The sequence below is a fragment of the Pantherophis guttatus genome, chromosome 7, assembly GCF_059756535.1.
Source record: "Pantherophis guttatus breed Tessera chromosome 7, ASM5975653v1, whole genome shotgun sequence".
Taxonomy (NCBI): Eukaryota; Metazoa; Chordata; class Lepidosauria; order Squamata; family Colubridae; genus Pantherophis; species Pantherophis guttatus.
In genome coordinates, this window is record NC_142069.1 from 72,484,528 (window position 1) to 72,510,337 (window position 25,810).

General features: G+C 38.2%; 1 protein-coding gene across 2 annotated transcripts in view; it reads right to left on the bottom strand.

Annotated features, from left to right (window-relative positions):
* Nucleotides 1–2,477: 2,477 nt before the first annotated feature.
* MOV10L1 (Mov10 like RNA helicase 1) overlaps nt 2,478–25,810 on the bottom strand; it is a 55,943-nt gene continuing 32,610 nt past the window's right edge. The window contains exons 14-27 of one of the 2 annotated variants that reach the window (XM_060687151.2): nt 23,527–23,585; nt 23,206–23,321; nt 20,093–20,180; nt 19,702–19,880; nt 18,493–18,639; nt 16,656–16,777; nt 15,310–15,409; nt 12,861–13,025; nt 12,287–12,460; nt 10,833–10,982; nt 7,974–8,081; nt 5,904–6,041; nt 4,609–4,700; nt 2,478–2,674 (exon numbers count right to left, since the gene is read on the bottom strand). In XM_060687151.2, the coding sequence (XP_060543134.2) occupies nt 2,665–2,674; nt 4,609–4,700; nt 5,904–6,041; nt 7,974–8,081; nt 10,833–10,982; nt 12,287–12,460; nt 12,861–13,025; nt 15,310–15,409; nt 16,656–16,777; nt 18,493–18,639; nt 19,702–19,880; nt 20,093–20,180; nt 23,206–23,321; nt 23,527–23,585 (1,648 nt within the window). In that variant the 3' untranslated portion in view covers nt 2,478–2,664. Of the gene's footprint in view, nt 2,675–4,604; nt 4,701–5,903; nt 6,042–7,973; nt 8,082–10,832; nt 10,983–12,286; nt 12,461–12,860; nt 13,026–15,309; nt 15,410–16,655; nt 16,778–18,492; nt 18,640–19,701; nt 19,881–20,092; nt 20,181–23,205; nt 23,322–23,526; nt 23,586–25,810 lie in introns of those variants that run through there. The other variant, XM_087874226.1, reaches the window with a different exon arrangement.

The following is a 25,810-nucleotide window of genomic DNA, read 5'->3' on the forward strand; positions in this document are numbered from 1 at the left end:
TCTACCATCTCCTGGAGTCCGTTTAAGCTCACACCTACTGCTTCAGTGACTCCATTCAGCCACCTCATTCTCTGTCGTCCCCGTCTTCTTTTGCCCTCAATTGTTCCCAGCATTAGGCTCTTCTCCAGTGAGTCCTTCCTTCTCAAATAACAAAGTATTTCAGTTTGATCTTCAGGATCTGGCTTTCTAAAGAGCAGTCAAGGTTGATTTCCTCCAGGACTGACTGGTTTGATCGCCTTGCAGTCTAAGGGACTCGCAGGAGTCTTCTCCAGCACCATAATTCAAAGGCCTCAATTCTTTGGCTTTCAGCTTTCCTTATGGCCCAACTTTCACAGCCATACATCTCAACTGGGAAAACCATAGCCTTGACTATATGCATTTTTGTTGGCAAGGTGATGTCTCTGCTTTTTATATGCTGTCTAGATTTGGCATAGCTTTCCTCCCCAGGAGCAAGTGTCTTTTAATTTCTTGCCTGTAGTCCCCATCTGCGATGACCTTGGAGCCCAGGAAAATAAAATCTGTCACTACCTCCATTTCTTCCCCATCTATTTGCCAGGAATTGAGAAGGTCAGAAGCCATCATCTTAAGTTTTCTTAATGTTGAGTTTCAAGCCAACTTTTGCACTCTCCTCCTTCACCTGCATCAAGAGGCTCTTTAGTTCCTCTTCACTTTCTGCCATTACAGTGGTATCATCTGCATATCTGAGGTCGTTGATATTTCTCCCGGCAATCTTAATTCCAATTTGTGATTCATCTAGCCCCGCCTTTCTCATGATGTGCTCTGCATATAAGTCAAATAGGCAGGGTGACAGCATACAGCCTTGCCAAATTCCTTTGAACCAATCAGTGGTTCCCTGTCTAGTTCTCACTGTTGCTTCTTGACCCGCATATTGGTTTCTCAAGAGACAAGTAAGATGGTCTGGTACTCCCATCTCTTTAAGAACTTGCCACAATTTGTTGTGATCCACACAATCAAAGGCATTAGCATAGTCAATGAAGCAGAAGATGTTTTTCTGGAAATGCATACATGGGCCAGAATTCACAATTTAATGTCACTGATTATTCCAGTGAACTAAGAGTCTGGCACTATCATTTTCACTGCTATTGTCAACTATTTGTTTCATTTTAAAAGAAATGGAAATACTGAAGCACTAAAATTGTAGGACAAAGGCATTGTGAGGAGGGAAAAAGCATTTTGAAGAAAAAAAATGACATGCTTTTAAGATGGGGTATTATAATTGCAGCAAAAGAATAAACGAAACTGCCCCTTAACAAAGATGATAATTTGATGGAAGTTCTTGCTTGCTGTCCTCTCAGAAACCAAACAACACCTGGAACATCTGATCAAGAAATTCAAAGAGAGGATCTTGGTCTGTTTCTGAACATCAAGAAGACCAAACACATGACCAGTGCAAGGAATGGAAACATCAACATAGAAACTGATAGTGAAGAGATAGAATGCATAGAATTCTTTCCTAGGGGGTCAGATCACTCAACGTGGTGTATGCAGCCCAGAAATAAAATGTTGGATTACACAGCAATGATGAACATGAGCCGAATATGGAAAAGCAAAGACATCTGCCTGGCAACCAAATTTAGATTAGTCCACTCTATTGTGTTCCCTGTAATTATCTATGGGTGTGAAAGTTGGACCTTAAAACAAGCAAGACAGGAAGAAAATCGACTCGTTTGAGATGTGGTGGTGAACAAGGCTCCTTGTATTTCTTAGACAACAAAGGTGACCAACAAGCAAGTACCAGAGCGCACAACACCAGACATATTACTAGAAGGAAAAATCACAAAATTGCTTCTTGCTTATTTAACCATATCATGCGTGGAAATTCATGGAGAAAGCAATTATATTGGGAAGAATTAGCAATAAACCAGGTTGCCAAAAATATGGTGGCTGGACACCATCAAAGCTGTTGCCAGTCACAGCATAGGGAAAAAAAAATCAAATAAGTAGCGCAGGATCAGAAGACATGGATAGATTGGCCCACCGAATCACCGAATCGGACATGACTGAATGGGTGATATCATAATCTTGCTTGCTGTTCTACTTTTTGACCAAAGTAACACAAGAACAACATGGAGTAGTGTTTCTTTAAATATAAAGACTATCCCAAACCGAACTGAGCTTTGACAATTCACTAATAGAAGTATGGGAGCAGTTTGCCACTAACTTGTTCCAAGTCGTTCACCCACACTTTCTCCCTCACCCACACTTTCTTCTTTAGACCACAGCACTGTCTATTTCCTTTTCTTCCCTTCGAGCACTAATCAAGTCAAGCAGTCCAACTCTGCTTCTTCTTTTTTTTTTGAGATCAGCCCAAGTTGGCCATACACATAGATCTGCCAGCAATATTTATATGAAGTTGAAGAATCTCAGAACAGGCTAGGATTGGTTGGCATGAAGAATAAGATCTAGTATTTTATTGTTCATTCTTATTAACTACACGAAAAAAGATACATGCAAAATGCTTTAATAGTATTTATTTGTTACAGCATAAAAATATAGCAACAATGAAACCATAATTATAACACAATAAGCCCTCTATTTTATAGCATATTCTTTTAAACAACCAAGAAAACAAATCTCTGTGTATTTTTTAAAAAAGAAATAAAGTCATAGTCTGGAAAAATGGCCTGGTAGCACTTCTTCTATTTAAATGCACCTGTAGATTAACAAAATAAAAGAAGAAATTAAACAACAAGAATTGGAGAAACATTGTTTTCGTCAAAATAGTTAATCCAATATGCTGGAAATGATACCTATAACTAAAGGCAACATATGAAATATTTGTTTTACTAGCTTAAATTGATTTAATAATCATAAATGTCTAGATAGCATCATGCATTCCAAAGTAATTGTTTTCCTGCAACTTTGAGATTCCATCTATAAATGTGCACATAAGGGTTTGAAAGAGCTCTAGTTAACAGGGGAACTTCTAGGAAATAATAAAGGAAACAAAGACATTGTTTTAAGATTAAGGATGTATTTTAACACCAGAACAAGAGTTTAGGCATTGATGGTTGTCCTGAAGTGCACAGAGATTGATATTAAGGTTGTCCACCAATTATGAAGAAAATCATGATTATTTAATGAAGCCTCTATTTGTGAGTGGCGCAAGTAGACTATCTGATCAAAGTAGTTATTTCCAGCAGATAGACTGCCAAGTATGGCATAAATATGGAAACACCAATGCCATATATACAATATGAAAGAAAAAAGTGGGATCTTAAGTAACTGTATTGATCTACTAGATAACTGTAGCATTGTCTGAAAGAATTTGGACAGTGTGATATCAGAGGAAACCTTCAAAGACTCTGAATATCTTCCAACTATTCTAATAGTTGTAATTTTTTATATGCTGCAATAAATCAAATCCTTAGATATAAGGATGTGAAGAGATCAAAGTGTACTCCTCATATGGCAATGAGGACCTGCATCAGGGAAAGCACAAAGTTACATCATCAATGAGAATTAACTATCCATGAAGGGACCCCACAAACTAGGTGGAATAGAAAGATGAGAGCTAAATGACATCTGAACCCAAGGGGGCAATGCAAAAGTAGGTAGAGCAGGGTCTCCAACCTTGGCAACTTGAAGACTTGTGGACTTCAACTTTCAGCTTTGCTGGCTGAGGAACTTTGGGAGTTGAAGTCCACAAGTCTTCAAGTTGCCAAGGTTGGAGACCCCTGAGGTAGTGGATGACACAGGTCTTCCACTCTTTCTGCCAGGAAGATTCTATAGAATGTCTATCATACACTGTTTTGCAGTTTTAGTATCAATTTATTATTTTTTAAAAAAATCCTGCCTTCCTCTAATAACATTAAATAACATCCTCAAGAACTAGAAGTAGTAAGATTTTTTTTTTAAAAAAATAACTGACGTTGAATCTCATGTAAAGTGAGTTATTTGCTAAGAAAGCTAACTACAGTATGACCCATCTTGCCAAGAAAACTGCAGAGACAAGTCCAGGCAGTTGCCAGGAATCAACACTTGACCTGAAGGTATTTAAACAAGGCTAAAATATATCAAAATAAAACAAAGGACGTGAAAGAAAAATATTTTAGGAAAATTGAAAACTCTGGATATATTACTGTTTCTTGTTGTCATAACAGATTAAGGTAGCACAGCATCAAGCAAGATTTACTCATGCATCATATGTATCCCTATCAAGAATTATAAAAGGTCTAGAAAATTTTGAATGGATTGTGTATAGATGCACTAGATACCCAAGAAAACACAAAATCCTATAAAAACATGTATAACACCACTACAAATTTGTAATCTTATGTATCTCAGTTCACATATGCAAGCAGACTTGGGAGTATAGATCACCTTCTCTGTCCTAATAGAGCAGGGGTGTCAAACTCATGTCATGTGACATATCGCAACCCTCTTCGCTAAACCAGGAATGGGTGTGGCCAGAGTGTGATGCATCCTGCCCACGAGTTTGACAGCCCTGTAATACAGCGTCACTCACTCTTTCTGATGGACTCCAATATAGATCTCTTAGAGAACACAGAATAAAATCCTTACATTATTTAATGATTCATCCATGTCCACTTATTTCTTCATCAATAATGTTGAAAATACACTCACTTTTCCTGGTTTTCAAATTCTTGAGGCAAGTCACAGCCAATGTAAACGTCATTTATTAGACTGTACTCCAACAGAGCATTAAAGCAGGGATCCTGGCCAAAGGAAAGAGGATTATAAAGCTGTACAAAATACTATACCATAAAACAGCCATAGATATTCCTCTGGTTTATATTCCTTAATATTAGCAGGCCTAAATAAGAATATGTTTAGGACATTATACTCAGCTGATTTTTCACATAACACTGTGTTGCTAGGATACCTAAGATGGCAGTGTGGGAGCTGAGATGTAGCAAGCATAGTCTAAACTTCTTATAATTTATAATATACATAACTAAATTCCGTTAAAAGTTTTTACAGGCTTTTGGAACATTTATAATTTCACCGAGGCAAATTACATGTTTCCTGATTTTTTGAAAGACTTGATTTGGCAACAATCCAAGCTGTTCAGCAGAACAACAATTAATAAAGGGTTTCTATAACTAGAAAGTAGTGTTGAAAGCCATAAAGGCAATATGAAGAGGTTAATTGATTTGTTCACTTCTATAGCACTATTGTTCTCTTAATTATGAAAAATTAAGTTAGAAGAAACAAAATAAAATAAACCATACTATATTAGCTAAAATTATATTAGTATGAATTAGCACTAAACAGACAAATGAGGATCATGACATGGAAGATTGCTGCTGCAACTGACAGCTGAATGTCAATTAGTATCCGCTGTACATACACAAAAAATATTATTATTTATTAAATTTATATGCTGCCCATCTCACTGTTGCAACAACTAAATGCAATACAATCTACTAACATAGTACTACATTTAATGATAATAATACACAGTATGGTTGCTTTTTTGGGGGGGAAGGGACAGCTGTTATTAAAAGTGGCATTACTTTTGATTAAATGCCATATAATCCATATATGACATACGTTGATATCAACACTTAGCGACCACATAATTTTTTACAGGATGAGGCAAAACTTTACAACTTCAAAAGTGAGATGTTTAAGATCATTTATGATAGCATATGTAAACAAGAGTCCATCTGTTGACTTCATTTGGCTCCCTGCTGTATTTTCATTTAATGAAGTTAAGACTGCGTTCACCATATTTCAGATATCTTTTCTGCATTTAAGGATTAATGTATTGCTAAGAAAGGCTGAGATGAATCACTAACACATAATTTCCCCCTGAACTTTAAATTAGAAACAGGCAGCTACCAATATCTCAATGATATTATTCTATTAGTGTGATTAAAGGAACATGAATTAGATAATAAATAAGAAATTCTTACTTTAGCAAGAACATGAGGATTTCCCACAACAATGAGCAAAGCCTTGGCTCTGGTAATTGCTACATTAAAGCGCTTTGAATTAGCAAGAAAACCTAGAAAAGTTCTTTCATCAGTGAATAAAGTTTCATTTGACCGAACCTGGAAAATAAGCACCAACTATTTAATTCCTCCAAATATGCATAGTACTGCAAACAATTTTATAATCTGAAGTTGAATATAGCATAGTGATTAAAATGGCGGACCAGAATTAGGAGAGTTCAAGTTCAACTCTGTCCTCAGCCACAGAAACTCACTGGGTGTATTTTGGCTGGTTACTCCCTCAGTCCATCCTTCTAACACCAAGATGTTACTACAGGTAGTCCTTGACTTACAACATTTAGTAACCGTTTACTAAACTGAAAAAAAAAGGTGACCTATGACCGTTTTTTCAAGTTATGACCTTTGCAGCATCCCCATGATCATGTGATCAAAATTCAGATGCTTGACAACTGGTTCATATTCATGATGGGCGCAGTGCAGGGGTGAAATGCTCCCAGTTTGGACCGGATCGCCCGATCTGGTAGCGATGGAGGCGGGTGGTTCAGAGAACCGGTAGCCCGCCCCCATTGCCCAGCTGAGTCGCGCAATCATCAGAGGCCTTTTTTTTATTTTTAAAAGCATTTTTTCTACAACCTCTTCAGCCGAAGAGGTTGTAGAAAAAATGGTTTTAAAAGTAAAAAGAAAAAAGTTGGCCACGCCTACTCAGTCATATTACCCCCACCACCAGCAAGCCACGCCCACAGAACCAATAGTAACAAATTTTACATTTCACCACTGGCACAGTGTCCCTGGGTCACGTGATCCCCTTTTGCGCCCTTCTCACAAGCAAGGTCAATGGGGAAGCCAGGCTCATTTAACAACCAGGTTACTCACTTATCAGCTGCCGTAATTCACTTAACCTCCGAAGCAAGAAAAGTAATAAAATGGGGTAAAACTCACTTAACAAATGTCTCACTTAATAACATAAATTTGGGGCTTAATTGTGATGGTAAGTTGAGGACCACTTGTAAGGAAAAAAAGGGAGCAAAACATGCTGCCTGTGCTGCCTTGAACTCCTAAAGGAAAATGCAGGTATATTGCCATGATGTAATAATAGTGGTTGTCCAGCCTCAGAGATGGCTACCATGTATTTTTGAAAAGTTTCAAAGCCCAGAATGAATCATTCTCTTCCATCAAGTATTACAAGTGAGTTAAAATGTAAGACCTCACATCAACCACCGAAGTCTTGGTCTAGCACTTTGATGAGTAACTGAACTGCATCCTAAATAGTCAAAAGATTTAATAGTATTTCCCCACTTTAAAAAAGGTTCAAAGGAAATTTGATGCCAAGTACCTAATAACTAAGTGAGGTGGTGGCTCAGTGGCTAAGACGCTGAGCTTGTTGATCAAAAGGTTGGCAGTTCAGCGGTTTGAATCATTAGTGCCGTGTAACAGGGTGAGCTCCCGTTACTTGTCTTAGCTTCTGCCAACCTAGCAGTTTGAAAGCACGTAAAAAATGCAAGTAGAAAAATAGGGACCACCTTTGGTGGGAAGGTAACAGTGTTCCGTGCGCCTTTGGCATTTAGTCATGCCGGCCACATGACCACGGAGACATTTTCAGACAGTGCTGGCTCTTCGGCTTTGAAACAGAGACGAGCACCACCCCCTAGAGTCGGGAATGACTAGCACATATGTGCGAGGGGAACCTTTACCTAATAACTGCAATCTTCAAGGTTTTATGTATTGGTATAGTACAACGAACATATACCAACTACCACATTTTGTACTAATACCCAACTTGCAATCTTAAACACACCGATCAGCTTCATTATGTACGCTGGAAACTGCTAATAAATACTTATGCAGAGGATAGGATGATCGATTTCAAGTAATTGTGAGAGCAGCAGTTCAAAATAAGTGGAAGACACTAGCTGCCTATCCTAAGCTTTACTTGTCACTTACACATGTACTTTATCCTACTTCGGCTTGCTAATTTGGGGAATGAGATTGGCCTCTGAATACCACATACACAAATAGCACTTCACTACGTACTGTTGATATGATGATCACTGAGAATTCTTGTCCCTGAAATTCCTCTACTGAGCCAACTTTAATATCTGGTAGATCCACACTGCGTAAGAGAACTGTGATTTTTTCTACCTAAATTAAAGATGCATATTATTTCACAGACAGCATTGGATTCAAAAAAATAACATCATGATTTGATTAAAATGATTCAGGTATTGAAAAAGGTTAAACAAGTCGATTCTGAATTGTATTTTTGAAGGTTTTGAATAGTTTTCTCATTGATACTACTTTACTACAATTTGAGTTAGAAAATAAGAAAGTTTACTGAAAACAATTCAAATTTAAATCAAAACTAATAGATTAATTGCAGATCTTCAAAAAGAGGGCTATTTTTCTGGGGGGAATTATCCACTATTTTTTCTGATTTTTCATGTTTATTGAATTATTCCAAAATTGGATAGAGTATTTTCTACCAACTCCCAAGGATTGTCTTGTCTTGAATGGGGAAGCACACTTTTGTAGACATGTATTTTTCACTTTTTAGAAGATATGGATATCTGGTATGAATGAGAAAAACTGAGCTACATAAAACCAGGCTGCACATTAAAACATCTTTAACAATGTTTCAGATCACTGTCTGCCATTACGATTTTCTATTTGAAACACTGGTATTATATTTCTAAAGAAACAATTTTCTCAATATACTTTTCAAAACTAATTTTTTTAGTTAGTCTCAATAAAAAGAGAATCAGGCAATTCATTTTTGATATGTTTGTTGATAAATGTATTTTTTTTTTGTAAAAGTGAAATTGAACCACATTGGTCATTCACCAACCTATTCTAGGAAACTATGTAAATTTTACATTGTTAATTTACATTGTAAATTAAACAATGTGGGTTATACAGTACTACCCACCAGATGGATTTGCAACTGCCTGACCAACTGCATTCAGCAAATAGTCCTCAATGGAACAATATCTACATGGAGGGAAGCATGCAATGTGGTACCTCAAGTTTACGTCTTAGGTATAATATTCTTCAAAATTTTCATAAATGATTTAGATGAGAGATAGAAGGGGGAATCATCAAACATTGCAACGACATCAAGCTGGAGGAAATAGCTGACACTATTTTTTGCACTGGGCGCCTGCAAAAGCTCTTTATTTACTTTACTTTACTTTACTTTATTCAAATTTCTATACCGCCCTTCTCCTTTCGGACTCAGGGCGGTGAACAGCCAAGATAAAAACATCTATACAAAACATCACAGTTAAAAAATAAAGTTAAAATAATTTATAAATTTGGCCCATAATTTAAAACTTGTCAATTAAAATCAGTATTAAAATTTTAAAACTAACCCTAAAATCAAGACAGACCGGCTAACTGGAAAAAATGAGTTTTTAGGGCCCGACGAAAAATCCGAAGGTCGGAGATCACTCGTATCTCTGGGGGTAGATTGTTCCATAGGGTGGGTGCCACCACAGAGAAGGCTCTCCTCCTGGGGGTCGTCAGCCGGCATTGTCTGGCCGACGGCACCCTGAGGAGGCCCTCTCTGTGGGAGCGAACCGGCCAGTGGGAGGCTATTGGTGGCAGAAGGCGGTCCCGTAAGTACCCTGGCCCTAAGCCATGGAGCGCTTTAAAGGTGATCACCAACACCTTGAAGCGCACCCGGAAGTCCACCGGAAGCCAATGCAGCTCGCGCAGGAGAGGAGTCACATGGGAGCGCCCCGTCGCTCCCATAATCCCCCGCGCAGCCGCATTCTGCACCAGTTGGAGCCTCCGGGTGCACCCCAAGGGGAGCCCCATGTAGAGAGTGTTACAATAGTCCAGACGAGAAGTGACGAGTGCTTGAGTGACTGTGCGTAGGGAGTCCCGGTCCAGAAAGGGGCGCAACTGGCGTATCAGGCAAACCTGACAAAAAGCCCCCCTGGCCACGGCTGTCATATGCCCTTCTAAAGACAGCCGCGCATCCAGGAGGACACCCAAGTTGCGGGCCCTCTCCGTGGGGGCCAATGATTCGCCCCCAATAACCAGCGATGGCGTCAGCTGGCTATACCGGGACGCCGGCAGCCACAGCCACTCGGTCTTGGAAGGGTTGAGTCGAAGCCTGTTTCTCCCCATCCAGACCCGCACGGCCTCCAGGCACTGGGACATCACTTCCAAGGCATCATTGGGATGGTCTGGGGTGCAAATGTACAGCTGAGTATCATCAGCATACTGATGGAACTCCACCCCAAAACCACGGATGATCTCACCCAGCGGCTTCACATAAATGTTGAACAGGAGGGGCGAGAGGACCGACCGATAAGGTTTTTAAAAAATCTTTACATTCTTAAATCCTATTGCTTTGTCTTTGCTTAATATTTCTAAAGCTAAAATAAGCAGGAGACAATAAGCACAATGTCTTCCTTGTTGTTTCTCACAGGATATAGATAAATCTCCATTAACAATCTTCTGTACTTCTGTAAAGGATAAATAGATTTTTTTCATTGTATAAAAGTCTCCTCCAAAATTTTAAATAAGAATGTCCAGTTCAAATTGTCAAAGGTTTTCTCTGCATCTAAAAAAAATATCCAGCACAAGTTCTAACATTATTTATAATTGCCTTTTAGGTTAAAAACCCAGGTTGATATTGATGACTAAATTTTTTGCAAAACTACTTTCAGTCCGGGCAGCTGAAAAATGAATCATGGGAATGTCAAAGTCCGTGATTTATCAATTAAGAGATTCAGGAATACCATATCTCTTAATACCTCCCCCCAAATAATGTTTTTAGTGTTCACATTTATAGTCCAATAGTGTAATTTAGACAACAAACAAACATTAAAATATGCTATGCAATTACAAATAAAAATTATAAAAAGCTGAAGCAGAAAGCTATACCTGCTTTCGATAAGGTGCAACTACTCCAATGTCCTTCCCTGATACTGAACAATCGATGCCTTTAACAAGAAGGCAACAGTAGCGCATCACTTGAACTGCTTCTGTAGGATTGAACCAAGAAGGATTGGAGCCTTCACGCATTTCCATACCCTAATGTTAGCAAGGCAAGAAATGAAAAACACAGAAAACAATATTATTTCAAATACTTAACTTTATTTGCACAGTGTTTATTTTAATAATAAAAAGTCAAAACAGGCATTTAAATAGCCAGAGCTGTTCCAGAAATATTATGTTTATCATTCTGAGGAGATTCACTACAATAGTGATTGAACATAACACTGTAGCGCTGGGGCAATTTAAAAAGGGCTTTAAGTCATTCATTACAGGGGAAAAAACCTCTCTGAATGGATTTTAGTATATGGAAGTTTCTGCAAAAGAACTGGTCCTTAAAATTAAGATTTTACAGGGCAGCATTAGCAGCTCAGATTTTGAACAGTAATAGTTATTGTTCTTTGCTAAAAGGAATACATCCTCCAGCCATTTCCAATTTATTCTGGATAATTTGTAATTTCTCAACAATAAAAATGTAATATATATTCTGCAGGTTTCTCCAAAATTCTTCACACAGAACTCTCCCCTAATGCCTCATAATTTTCAGTAAAATGAATTAATGGTTTAGTGAGTAAATAAGACAGTTGTGGAGGTAAATATAAAAAAAGTAGATTTGAGAAAAAGTGCCTTTACTCTGGATTCATGCATTGTTACATTTTGATGATGACCACTTCCCCCTTGTTCAATTCTATAGTGGCCTCCATCAAATTTACGTAGTCTTTGTATATATCTTCCCTCTTTTAGAAGGATTTGGGTGCTAAAGCAATTTTTTAAAAAAATCAGCAATAATTTCAACCAAAGAAAAATAGAAGATACAGTTAAGCATTTTTTATTATTTGTGTCTGCTCCAGAAATAGTTTTTAATTTAAATATTTGTCCCCATGCTTTCTAGAACATAATCTTCATTCACAAATTAGTGAAAACAGCTTTCATCAGCAGAGTGACATCACTATATCTTCAGTATACTTAAGATGAAATGTGTGAAGGCAGAAAGCTAATTAAATCCTTTTTACATCTGGTTTTTACATAATTCTTTTAAAGCAGCTAGAAGCAACATTTAAAATGTTATTGTGCCATGCCTGACAGAGCACTCAGTGAGGTTTTCCCAAAGTGGGACAGCAGATTGCAAAATTCTCTTGCCAAGATAAATAACAATAATAATACATAAAATTATAAAGAAAAGAACATTTATGTTAAATCTCTTGTACTCAAACTACATGGTATTGCAGCAATCTAAATAATGTGATATGCTTATTGATTTACGTACTTTTGTGTATATCAGAGATTTCTAAAATCAATCTACTTTTAAGTATAATGCAACGAATGCTGATTTGTTTACATACCCTCATTCCATGAAAAATCAGTGGAAAGCCTTTCTTTGGCAGCTTTTCCCACCCCAACAAAGAGTTTACCACTGAAGGGTCAGCACAGACCTCTAGCTCCTTATGATAAAATAGCCTGGATGGCAATGTAAGCAATGCACCATGGGATCTGTAATTCTTCACAAGCTTTGTAATCTGCAAGCATAGAACCAACACCACAACATGAAAAGGAATACAGCTACATTTAGAAGCATTAACGTTTTAATAGGTGAGTCGAATTCTGTAAAGCGAGACAGAATACTGCTGCTGAAATGTTTCCCTACTGATATTTAGGACATCAGGAGGACATTGTTTTCGGTCACATTCTGAGTAACAGTCATATGCGGAATTAAAGGGAGCCACCATCAGAAGTGCCATCTTCATATGGAAGTCCATATACTGCAGCTCTACATTTAATCAAAATTCATAAGAATATACACAAATTTGCTATATTAACAGCAATTTGATACAAATGTCAGATTTAGGAAACTTCCACACAAAGTATCTGTCAGTTTGAAAGCAGCTCTTGATCACTATATTTCCCAGTTTCACTTACCAAGAGAGGATTGTATGATCCACAGGGACCAAAAGCATCCTCATCTCGCAGGTACAAAGGGCGATGCATCAGCCTCTCCAACAAAGAGATGTTTAATCCATAAAGCATTGCAATCTTAGATTTTATTATTGGACCTAGTTGCATGGGATCCCCTGAAAGTATGATCTTCAGATAAAGAACATTTTTTAAAATGGGACAACTTGCATTTCATATAATGCTCTTCATGAATTACATAACAAAAACTTGGAGATAGATGCTATCAATAACAATATGGATTTCTCTCCATTTTTTAATCAAAAATAATTATCCATATCTAAAGTAGGACATTGTATTTGAGTTACTTTTGCATTTGAATAAAAAGAAACATAATCTCCCCAAGTTAGCATTTCCAGGTTTTCACTTAGGAGCAATATTTCTACCAATACAGACAGACTGCTATTGACCAAGAAATACCCTGATCCAATTTTTACATTTTATCTATTTGTATTACTATAACATACAGTACATAGAAAGGAGAAGGATAATCTGGTTAGTCTTCAAGTAGAAATATCTAGCAACTCATTCTCCAGGGGCCTCATCTGGCCCAGAAGCACTCCATACAAAAGACAAACACTCTCGGCAGAAGTTCTATCATCTGAAGCAAACTGAGATGAAGATATTTGGTGTCTTCATTGGAAAAACAGGGGGAAAAAAAAATATCCCGTGTAATTGTGCCACCAGAAGAGAAGACTGGTAACCTTGTCAATAAAGCTGTTGCAGGACCATTCTTTCCTATCTTGCTGAAAGGCTCTGTAAAAAGGTAAAGGTTCCCCTTGCACTTATGTGCTAGTCGTTGCCGACTCTAGGGGGCGGTGCTCATCTGTTTCAAAGCCGAAGAGCCAGTGCTGTCCGAAGACGTCTCTGTGGTCATGTGGCCGGCATGACTAAACGTCAAAGGCGCACGGAAAGCTGTTACCTTCCCACCAAAGGTGGTCCCTATTTATCTACTTGCATTTTTTATGTGCTTTCGAACTGTTAGGTTGGCATTTGGCAGAAGCTGGGACAAGTAATGTGAGCTCACCCCATTACGCGGCACTAGGGATTCGAACTGCTGAACTGCTGACCTTTTGATCAACAAGCTCAGCATCTTAGCCACCGTGTCCCTACGAACTGCTCTCTATGAAAGGCTCTGTACCTCTTAGCTATTTCAGCTTTGATTGCCAGAGACCAGAATCCCACCACTAGCCAGTACTGGCATTTGCTTTGGTGTAGAGAAAGCCTAACTTCCTGGAATACCTTCCCACTTTGCTGATCTTCTGGCCTGTAGCTTCCCTTGTTTTCCCCAATCCCTTCTTCTTCGCTTGCTTCTCTCTCTCCCTATAGTCAGTTGCAGATCCTTCCTTCTCCCAGTTCCTCTCTCACCATTACAACTTTCTTTACATCCAGGCCTCCCTCAACAACAGCAGCCATAGTTAACCCTTCCTGTGTGTTGCCCTGGGTGGGGGCAGTGACCTGCTAGTGCTGTTGGTACTAGCACGTAGATTGTGGGTGCTGTTCAGGTCACCAAGAGATTCTGAGTTTTAGTTTTGAACTTTAAAGCCCTGCATGGTTTGGGCCACAGGTCCTACAGCATAGCCTTCTCCAGTTAAAACCATCCTACATGGTGAGCTAATCTGGTAGCAGAAGCTACTTATTCTTGGTGTGTAATAGGTTAGTTTGGTGGAAACCTGTTGCATGTCTGTTACAGAAACAGGCATTTCCTTATGAAGCGGTTCTTTCTGATGTCAAGTCTTCTCTAGGCTTTGAATTTCTGTACAGCAGCAGTGAAAATGGAGGCTATTTTGAAGGGGTTTTCAGAGCCATGCCAGCTACACTCATGGGTGCCTATGATTAATGTGTCTGGATAAAGATTACTGCTTTTATTTTACTCCTCCTGTTTGACAGACCGCTGTATAGTTTTTCTTGTGTACTGACTGCATTTATTGTTGTAAACTGATGTGAGCTATAAGAATGGATTACATATAGATAAAAAGATGATGAAGGGCAACTTGGATGGAGGGGATAGTAGAGAAAAGAAACAGATATGAAAGATAAAACTATCCCTAAACCAAATAAATGATATGGCCATGGGCAAGACTTTGACTATGAAAAACCACTGATATCCATACTCAATTAAGAGTTTCCCCTCTTCCTTTTTAAACAAAACTTATAGATATGGGATGAAAACTGAACTTGTGACAGTGCAGTCCATTACTAAGATATGGATGAATAATGTTTGAAACAGGCATGGCTGTTTTTCTAGTAATGGGCACAGTTCCTATTATATATTTTAGATACATTAGATCAACAGCATGCAAGCAGTATCTAAAACCAGAATGTTTTTCCTCCTTGGAGAACATCAAACAAGCTCCACACAACAGACACGAACAGTTAAGATACAACCAATTAGATCTAATGAAAACTTACGTACTTGCCCAGTGACTTCTGAAATCAATCCCAGAGGGATTAGGGTTTCTGGTTCATTTGCCTGCCCTGCTTCATCCACAAATACATGCGTGAAATGTCCAAACCTAATATTGTTGAATAAAAATTGGAAGTACTTGTCGTATGCTCTGCATTCTCAGACATCACTTTAAAAAATAATGAAAATTGTATCAAGGTAACATTGGTAAAACAAAAGTATTTACTTTCAGTTAAGCCCATTATAGATTTTTGCAAGTTATTATGTTTCCAAGAACATTGAGGTTCATGGTACAGTATTTTCAGTTGCCATATACCACTGTGCAACCTCAATGTGAAAATAACAAGGGATGGTAATTATCCAATTTTGATTGTGGGATTCTGAGAATGCCTTTGTATATCCAGATTCAGATATATTGTAGTGTAATATAACTGTATGACTGAGCTACAGTACGAATGGATAAACATCTGTGGCAATTATATAGATTCTACTTGGGTTAATTGTGAACTTTTACTTGCAATATATGCCTATTACATATTTTTAATGACAACATGAATCTTGAAAGAAACTCCTCTTCTTCATTAACCGGGATCTTTTCCCACTTTGTTCTGCCCCAGCTACGGACCCCAAAGAACACAACACACACAAAGTCTGTACAAAACTTAAATTTACTAAAATAACTCAGTCTTTTTCAAACAAAGGCTGTTAAGAAACTTTCTTAACAGCCTACAAGAAACCAAAGATAAAGTAATCACAATCTTACTAAAGTTGGCAGAAAGCCCAGAAGCAATTTTGCAGAGAATCCAGACGCGAAGGAGAATGAACTAAAGTTGTTCCCGACAAATTGCTTCAGTCAGCGTTCTTCCTTAAATAGGCTAAGGGAGTGGCCAATTAGCCCCAAGCCTTACTCTCGAGGAGACTTCCTCCTGAGGAGCCACTCCTGCCTTTTGGCAGCTCTGTGCGCCCGTGCCATTGAGAAGAGGCTCCTCCTCTTCGTCTTCTTCACTTAAAGGAGCTTCTGGAGGTTCTGAAGGCCCTGGCTGAATCCCTGCCTCTGGCACATTTTCTCCAGCCTCCTTATTGTCTGACTCGAGTGCCAGCTGCACAGGCTGCTGGCGCAGCACCACACCAGCCTCCTCGCTGTCAGAATCAGCTACAATCCGCACAGGCTGCTGACGGGCCACAACATACTTGGAGTAACTCCAGCCATTTATCAGCTGTTGCTGAGGCAGTTTGTTGCCTATTTACCTAGTTCAGGTAATAGCTTCTTGCTTTCCATTTCCTTCTCTATAGGAAGTTGCTGATATTTTTATATCCTACTTTTCCTGGAATAATCAGAAAAGTTTATATGGTACCTTACTCCTATCTGGTAGAACATCCCTGCACTGCTGCAGGTCACAATAATTATTCGAAACCGAGATGCTTCGTGAAGATCTTCTCCAGCTTTGCAGTAACACTTTATTACCTCATTAAGATTCTGTCAATACAAAGAAGCATGTGTTATTAATAGGCCTACCATGAGTCTACACATTTTCAACTCCAGACACGAGTCATTCTTTCCAATGCATGGTATTTATTATATTATACTCTGAAAGGAAGGCAATGCCTCTCATACCAATGAAGCATCCCTAATTCAATTTGTACCCATCTTTCAATTTACTTTTAAAAACAGTGAACAAGATTCTCCTCTCAAATATTTTTGCTCTGAAGCACTATGTCCCTTCTTGAAAATCTGGGTTCTCAGTACATTTTTGTCTATGTTCTCTATTAATTTTGACCTCTTTGCATTCCGTTAGATACTTGTTTTCTCTATCGTTCTCTTTCTACCTTTCATTGCTGAAATGCTTAGAGGACCTTCCAGCACCTGCCCTCTGGAATAGTATACTTACACACACGCTCACACACACATAGACATGCGCACACACAGAGCCCGAAGAAATTCAAACAGCTATCTTTTAAAATGGCTTTGAAGGAGAGGGGATTAGGTGCCATCAGTATGCTTCCCTATTTTCATCACCTTTTATTTGCTTTAATGTACTAGGTTTTGTACAAAATTGATTTATACATCAAGAAGTTACAATATTTCTCAGTACAAAATGACATAAGGAATCACTGTGTAAAATTTTATCTTTACACAGTGATTCCTTATGTTACTAAGTTGTATCTGCTGTTTTTAAAACTGTACAATATATTCATATGGCTCTTTACTTTTGTTCTTTGGAATAGAATAGAATAGAATAGAATAGAATAGAATAGAATAGAATAGAATAGAATAGAATAGAATAGAATTTTTTATTGGAAAAGTGTGATTGGACACACACAAGAAATTTGTCTTGGTGCATATGCTCTCAGTGTACATAAAAGAAAAGATACGTTCATCAATAATCATAAGATACAACACTTAATGATAGTCATAGGATACAAATAAGCAATCAGGAACAATATCAATATAAATCGTGAGGATACAAGCAATAAAATTACAGTCATACAATCATAAGTGGAAGGAGATGGGTGGTGGGAACGATGAGAAGATTAATAGTAGTGCAGATTTAATAAATAGTTTGACAGTGTTGAGGGAATTGTTTGTTTAGCAGTGATGGCGTTCGGGAAAAAACTGTTCTTGTGTCTAGTTGTTCTGGTGTGCAGTGCTCTATAGCGTCATTTTGAGGGTAGGAGTTGAAACAGTTTATGTCCAGGATGTGAGGGGTCTGTAAATATTTTTTAATTGTAAGTAGATTCTGCAACAAAATTACATAGGTGTAATGCAATTATGAACTAGTTTCCGTACAGGATTTATTTCATCTGGAAGTTCTATTGTTCTGAAAATATCCAAGTCAAAGAAAAATATGTATTTTTTCTATTAAACATTAGAACCTGATATATTTTTCCGGCCTGATGGAAACCTTGGAGAACTATTCTCTCAACCTTTTCTACTGTACATCTTGACTCCAACTTTTCTTATGCGGAAACTGACCTATTGAACCTATGATTTAAGATTCAATCTTTCAGGAGATAATATATTCAACAATTCAGGAGGATGACATTAGCAAGTAACATTTTCAGATGGTAACTTGGAAAACCAAGCACTGTTCAGTTAAAACAAGTATAACTCCGAGCTTCAAATGCACCATTTATGTAATGATGAGACAGAGTGACTCAAAGGGCAAGAAAGTATTTTAGATACATTTTTACCTCTTCGTTTCTGTTGATTGCATTAACTCTGACCATAACTCCTGGTCTTAACAACTTGCTGTCATGAAGTCGTACACAAATAAGATCTGTAGCGCTGTTGGATGGTGCACAGACTAGTATTCGGCTGCTTGGTAAACTATAATATATCTAATTAGACAAAAACAAGCATTCCTTTGTTGTATTGTTAACTGATACTCTTAATACAGTGAACAGTTAAATGGCCATTTTTAAACAGTGGTGAAATCTGAACTGGTTTACTACCGGTTCGCTGGCTGCGCATGCACAGTGCACACCATGCACCAAATGCGAGGTGCGTGCGCGCAGTGCACACCAAAAGGAGGCATGTGGTAAGTAGAACAGCGCGTGAGGGGGGTGGGTGATCAGCTGTGGTGCCCATTTTTTTTTTTAACTTTTAAAGCATTGCTTTTAAAAGTAAAAAAAAGAGCCTCTGACGATCGTGTTGAAGAGGTTGTAAAAAAATGCTTTAAAAGCATCTCAACTGAGTTGCCTGATCGTCAGAAACTTTTTTTTTTACTTTTAAAAGCATTTTTTCTACAACCTCTTCAGAGGTTGTAGAAAAAATGCTTTTAAAAGTAAAAAAAGAGCCTCTGATGATTGTACGGCTCATCTGGGCATGGGCGGGGGGCAGGGATTTTTGCTACCGGTTCTCCGAACCACCCGCCATCACTACCGGATCAGACAATCCGGTCCAAACAGGGAGCATTTCACCCCTGTTTTTAAGAATTATATTGAACCAATTAAATTTCAACATTATTTTCTTTCCATGCTAGTGCATATAGTACTGAAGACTGAGAAGACATTAAAATAATATTCAGAATATTTCATTAAGCTACAATTATGCACTGGTGCTTTATTTCTCCATATTGATCCACCATAAAAAGCTACAATTTCCTGTAGCATCTTTTTTCAAACATATACCAAAGTAGCGTTTAAAGCCACATTACTGTAATTATTCTGTTATTTTAATGTAGACAGAAAGGGTCTTGTTATTTTCAAAGCATTCTCACGCATATTAAAACTCTGTTATCTGCAGATGAGAAAAATCCATCAGCAATTCCTATCTTCCACAGCAACAAGTATTCATTCACAAAATATATTCCTAAACAACACAGGTGAGTAATTTTTTTAACAAAGAGTTAACATTATTAAAAATAGCCGAGACAAGAACCAGTTACAATTCACTGTTACCTGCAAAATTGCTTCAATAATTGTGACAGTTTTGCCAGTTCCTGGTGGCCCAAATAGGATATAAGGAGTTGGACGACATTCACCACTAAGAATCCTTTTTACTGCAGTTTTCTGATGCTCATTCAGCAGAGGATTGAAAAAGTCACAGTCTTGTCCATTCCAAGTTAGAATTCTATTAACTATATCCAAAATTATATAATTTAATGAACATCTTATTATAGTGCACAGAATTTTAAAAAATGTGGAAATGTCTCCAAAATTATAGTAACCTTCAAAATACATATCCATTTAAATAGGTAACAACAACAATTTGCCCTCTGATATAGCAAAAATTAACAAGCATTTAAAATGCACCCTCTAAACCACTTTATCCCAACATAATGATACCAACTTGTTTCTGTGGCAGTAGTAATCATATCAGAAGCAACAACTTCTTTTTCATTTTTTGGCATTCCTTTTTCCTTTTTTATCCTTTCTTCCTGAAAGCAGCAAAACACGAACATTAATATTTGTAATGTTTCATTCAATCCACTTTAATAAAGTGACAATTTTAATGTAACTTAAAATATTCACAAGCAAATTCTAAAAAAGTTATTGAAAAGCTTATCATTAGTAACAGTTAATGTACATAAATGCAGCGTTCATATGAAGATACTGTACTGCACATGTAATCATTCTAACATCATTGAGGTTTGTTATTGATGCCACTGCTTCCAAGCCTAGGCAAACTAAATCAGATGCTATTGCTTGTCAAGACAATGTGCTACTAAGGTTTTACTTAAGAATTATTAAGTAAGTAAGATTCTACTCTGCTACTGCTAACTTTTCTGCTACTGCTAAATACCGATTACCAGCAGATTGCACGATACAATTTAAAAAGCTGGCCACTACTTTTAAAACTTCAGGTTGTGTTCCAATTGAAGCTTCTCCTGGATCAGGAGTCCCTGCATTGTCATTCAAGCCCTAATCATCTCCCAGTCAATTGCAATGAGCTCTACATGGGGCTACCCTTGAATAATAATAATAACTTTATTATCATTATGTGTATATACAGTATACCCATACTACGAAATTCACTTAACACCCAAAGACCAAGTCCAACACACATAACAATCCCCACACTCTCCACCACCACAATTCCCCACCCCTAAACCACCCAAACATCCACACAACAGACCAAATAATACTGTCCAACAGCTCACTGATGGTGGCCCTTTAGTTCATTGTTGAATGCAATTATAGCTCTGGGATAAAAACTATTCAGAAAATGTGTGGTCTGAGTTTTAACTGTTCTGTATCTTCTGCCAGAAGGCACAAGTCCAATAAGATTGTAAGCAGGATGGGAAGAGTCTCTGAGAATGTTATGCAACTTTCTCAAACAGCGAGATTTGAAGATGTCATCCAGGGTTGGTAGCTGGAGTCCGATGAAATTCTGGGCAGTTTTAATGATTCTCTGTAGAGCTTTTTTGTCCACTACAGAGCTGCTCCCATACCATGCAAGAATGCCATATGTCAAGACACTCTCAATGGTGCTGCAATAGTAGGACTGAAGTAGATGCTGAGATAATTTATCTTCTTGAGCATTCTCAGGAATTACAGCCTCTTCTGTGCCTTCTTCTCAAGCATGTTAGCATTCATAGTCTGTGAGAGGACCTTTGAGATATAAATGCTCAGAAATTTAAAACTACCAACCATCTCCACCTCCTCACCATTTATGTACAATGGTAAATGTACATCTCTCTTCCTCCTGAAGTCAATTATAAGTTCTTTAGTTTTTTTGGTGTTAAGTGTGAGATTATTTTCATTACACCACAATATCAGCATTTGTACTTCCTTCCTGTAAGCAGACTCATTTGGAAGAGCATTTGGAAGCTACAGCTGCTGCAGAGTGCAGTGGCGCAGGTAGTTCTTGGGGCCCCAATGGTGGCCAATGTAACACCACTGGTCCGGGAGCTGCACTGCCTGCCTCTTTGCTTGTGGATGCAATTCAAAATGTTGATAATCACTTTTAAAGCCCAACATGACATGGGCCCAGGTTACTTAACCCCTGTCCCCAACCCCCGTCCCACTACTGGACTGTGGCCTATTTGCAATCAAACTGCGAGCTGGCGCGCACACATGCGCGTAGTTCAACTCACATGAGTGGCGGACTTGTGCACACACAAATGTGCATGCAGCTTAACTTGCTACGTAGTTAAGCTACAGGTGCATGCACGCGGACGCCAGCTCGGCACTTGCACGAGTCAAGCTGCGTGCATGCGCACTGGCCTGTCACTTGTGCGGCCCAGTTCCCCCCCACCACTGGTGGGCTGCCAAGCCACAAAGGTTGGGGACTGCTGACCCACTGGGATTGGCTTGCCCTACCCATGCAGGCAGAGGAGACATGCTGTGGACCCTACCGGCCAGGTTATTCTGGCTGGCAGGGTCTAGAACAGCCTTCACCACCATTGCACTTGCCCTTTGGAACATCTTGCCCCCCAAGTGAAGTCCACTCCAAAGGAAGGGTTTTATGTTGGGTGTGGTTGATAAATAAATAAATAAATAAATAAATAAATAAATAAATAAATAAATTAAATAAAATTAATATCAAGAGCCGAGGTGCACAGTGGTTAGAGTGTAGTACTGCAGCTACTTCAGCTGACTGCTAGTTCAGCAGATCAGCGGATCAAATCTCACCGGCTCAAGGTTGAGTCAGCCTTCCATCCTTCCGAGGTGGGTAAAATGAGGACCCAGATTGTTGGGGGCAATATGCTATTTAGTATACTGCCTTTGGTGTAAGCCGCCCAGAGTCCTCGGAGAGTGGGCGGCATAGAAATATGAATAATAAATAAATAAATAAAATCAGATCCCACCGTTTATCCTACTCCCTCTCTTCCCATCTTTTAGCTATTCTATTTTGTATTTTTATACTTTTGTAGTATTTTATTTATATAATTTTATTTTGTAATATTGTAAACCCACCCAGAGTTAAGACAGGGGGCAAATAAATTGGATAAATACATAAATGAATCTCAATATGTGGATATCTTCAGTACTCCCTTATCCTAGGGACATGCTGCCCACCCATTAGATCGAGAATAGAAATCTCTCTCTTGGCTCTAGTCCCTGGCAAATATTATCTCCAGTGATCTTGGAGGCCAATATTTTCTGCTAATGCCCTTTTCTCTGGAATAGGATTCCTCCAGAGAGCACACTGTCTTACACATAAACTTATGAAGATACTAGTCTATCTTATCTTGGAAGAGAGTATCTGGTGCTCAGTTTGTTATTGTTGTTGTTGATGATGATGATTATATATTATGTATGGCTAATTTTAATACAGGCTAAGGTAAAGCTGTTCAGACTAATTAGGATTGAAGCAACATGTAAGATTAATAAAACAAAATATAGTTAAATAACACAATAGCAAATGAACACATTTCACATTTTTCTTACAAACAAGCTGGTTAAACACCACAGTAATAAATAAATTAATGTAGAGGTAGATTAGGGGCAGGAGTTTACCTTAGTTTCTTGGGTAACACTTTGTTTTGGAATGCTGGAAGAATATTCTGACTCATGCTGCTGCTGCTGCTTAATGATTTGTGGTGATTGCATAATAAGAGCATCAGGAAACAAAACTTTGAAACAGAGCAAAAAAGAAGGAAGAATAATAACAATATGAAGTTAATAGAAGTTATCATTGTAGAAGATGCTAAAATCTTTATTTGTAAGATCCAACAATAACCTACCTCAATGTAAAATGTCTACTGAAATAATAACAATGAAAAAAAATCTAGACTATTACAGTTTCAGTAAAAATAAACAAGTAGGTAAGACATATACCCTTTGCTCCTAAATTGATGGCTTGTTCTATTGCATGATGGCATCGCCTGGTTGTTATCCTATGAAAAGTTCAGAAAAAAGGTTAAAACATAATTTCAAGAGATTAAAACACTAAGTCTGACCAATATATTATGCTCAAGAGTGCTGTTATATATGATAGTAGGAAAACATGCCCAAATCCATTAGTGTTTGCTTGTATTTCTTGCCTTAGCAGCTGCAAAACATACCACCTATCAAAACACCATTATTCATCATTTCCCTAAATTTGGAAGGGTGGGTGGAGGAATATGTTATCTTAAAAAATGCCTGCAAATGGCTCATTATTAGAATTGGTACCAAAAGATCCATATTAGTACTCAAAAGGTTATATGAAGTATTTGAAATCTTACATTAAAAACAAATTCAAAACAGATGTACTTAAGGAACAAAAGCTGTGAAATGACAACAGAGACACTGATGGTTACAACACTGCATCAGTTTGATGTGAAGGTGCCTAAAAGACAGCCTGAGAAGACTGGAATTAAGGAACACTATGGAATCCACCACCCCATTTTAAAATTTATTTTGTTAAAACTGAATTATTTTGGGATCCTTTTTAAGATTAAAAAGTAGCAGGGTGCAAAATATATTCCATGTAAACATTTCTTGAGCTTTTTAAAGATTAAAACAGCTTTTTCAACTTTGCTGGAAATGCTACAATACTTTTGTGACATTACTAAAAATGTTAGATTGGGTGATGGAAGAGACAGGACACGGTTCCAACAGTAACAACAGCTCTTTATTAGTAGATCGGTGCAACCCAGCAGCCAGCTCGTCTGACAGCCTGCTCTTTAATAGGGAGTTGTCAGACGGGTCAGCCAATGAGGTTTGAGTATTTTCCCGCTGGTTTGGTGGACCTGAGTGAAGCCTATGCTCACTCCTATTTAGTATGCAACAGAAAGTGTTCCAAGTTGACGTGCTTTGGGTACCACTGTTAAAAAGCTATCGATATTTCAGCAGTTTGTGCTTCACAGTTTTCTTTCTTGAGTCTGCATACTAATAAAAACATTAGGCAACCATTGTTACCGTTACAAACAGAAGACCTAAAACCCTCATGTGTCATATAATGCCTGAAGTGGACTTGTCCTTTTGCTCCTATGGGATTATAAAGATTTGTTTTAAACAAAGGCTGGCAACTCGCAGACCAAATGCCACATTTAATTACTATTGGAGGCAGAAACATTCTGTGTTTGTGTTTTTAGAGTTGTAACCTGAGCAAGAATCAGTGGAGTTTTTATAATCGTAACAGAAAAGAGTTATTTACAAATGCACTGTAGGCAGATCAAAGCCAGGAGGAGGAGAAAAACAACATGATGAGTTCCATATCAGTGGTGGGTTGCTCCCGGTTCAGACCGGTTCACAAGAACTGGTAGTAAAACCGGCAGGAGGCCCGCCCACTGCCCCGGATGTCATCATCAGCGATCTGCGCATGCACAGAAACAAGGCGTGTGTGCGATCCCGTTGCAAACCGGTAGTAAAGGTAAGTAGAACCCACCCCTGCTCCATGTGTGCCTGGGAACAAAGGCAGAAAGAATTGACCTTGGATTAGTAATTTTAGGAAGACCATAAAGAGTGATAGAGAAAGTGATGCTTGGCTGAGTGAGTGTCCTTGGCCCCAGCTGGCCTTGTGCCTATGATGGGACTATAACTAACAGACTTCTGGTTTCTAGTTTGGTGCCTTAATCACTAACCAAACTGGCTCTTATTTTTTACGCATTTCTTAATTATTTAACAATTACTTAAAATGGACACTATCAAAAAAGCACAATAAAGAATGTTCTTTTTGCGCCAACTCAGAAAGCTCAAACTGCCCAAGGAGCTGCTGGTACAGTTCTACAGAGGAATTATTGAGTCTATCATTTGCACCTCTATAACTGTCTGGTTATAGACAGTCTGGTTGTTGCAACCCAACAAGACAGACACAGACTTTAGAGGATAATTAGAACTGCAGAAAAAACAACTGCTATCAACCTACCTTCCATTGAGAACCTGTATACTGCATGAGTCAAAAAGAGGGCTGTGAAAATATTTACAGACCCCCTCACATCCTGGACCTAAATTGTTTCAACTCCTACCCTCAAAACAATGCTATAGAGCACTGCACACCAGAACAACTAGACACAAGGACAGTTTTTTCCCGAATGCCATCACTCTGCTAAATCACTAATTCCCACAACACCGTCAAATAATTTACTAAGACTGTATTACTATTATTCTTCTCTTCCTTACTAGTATCTATCTCTTC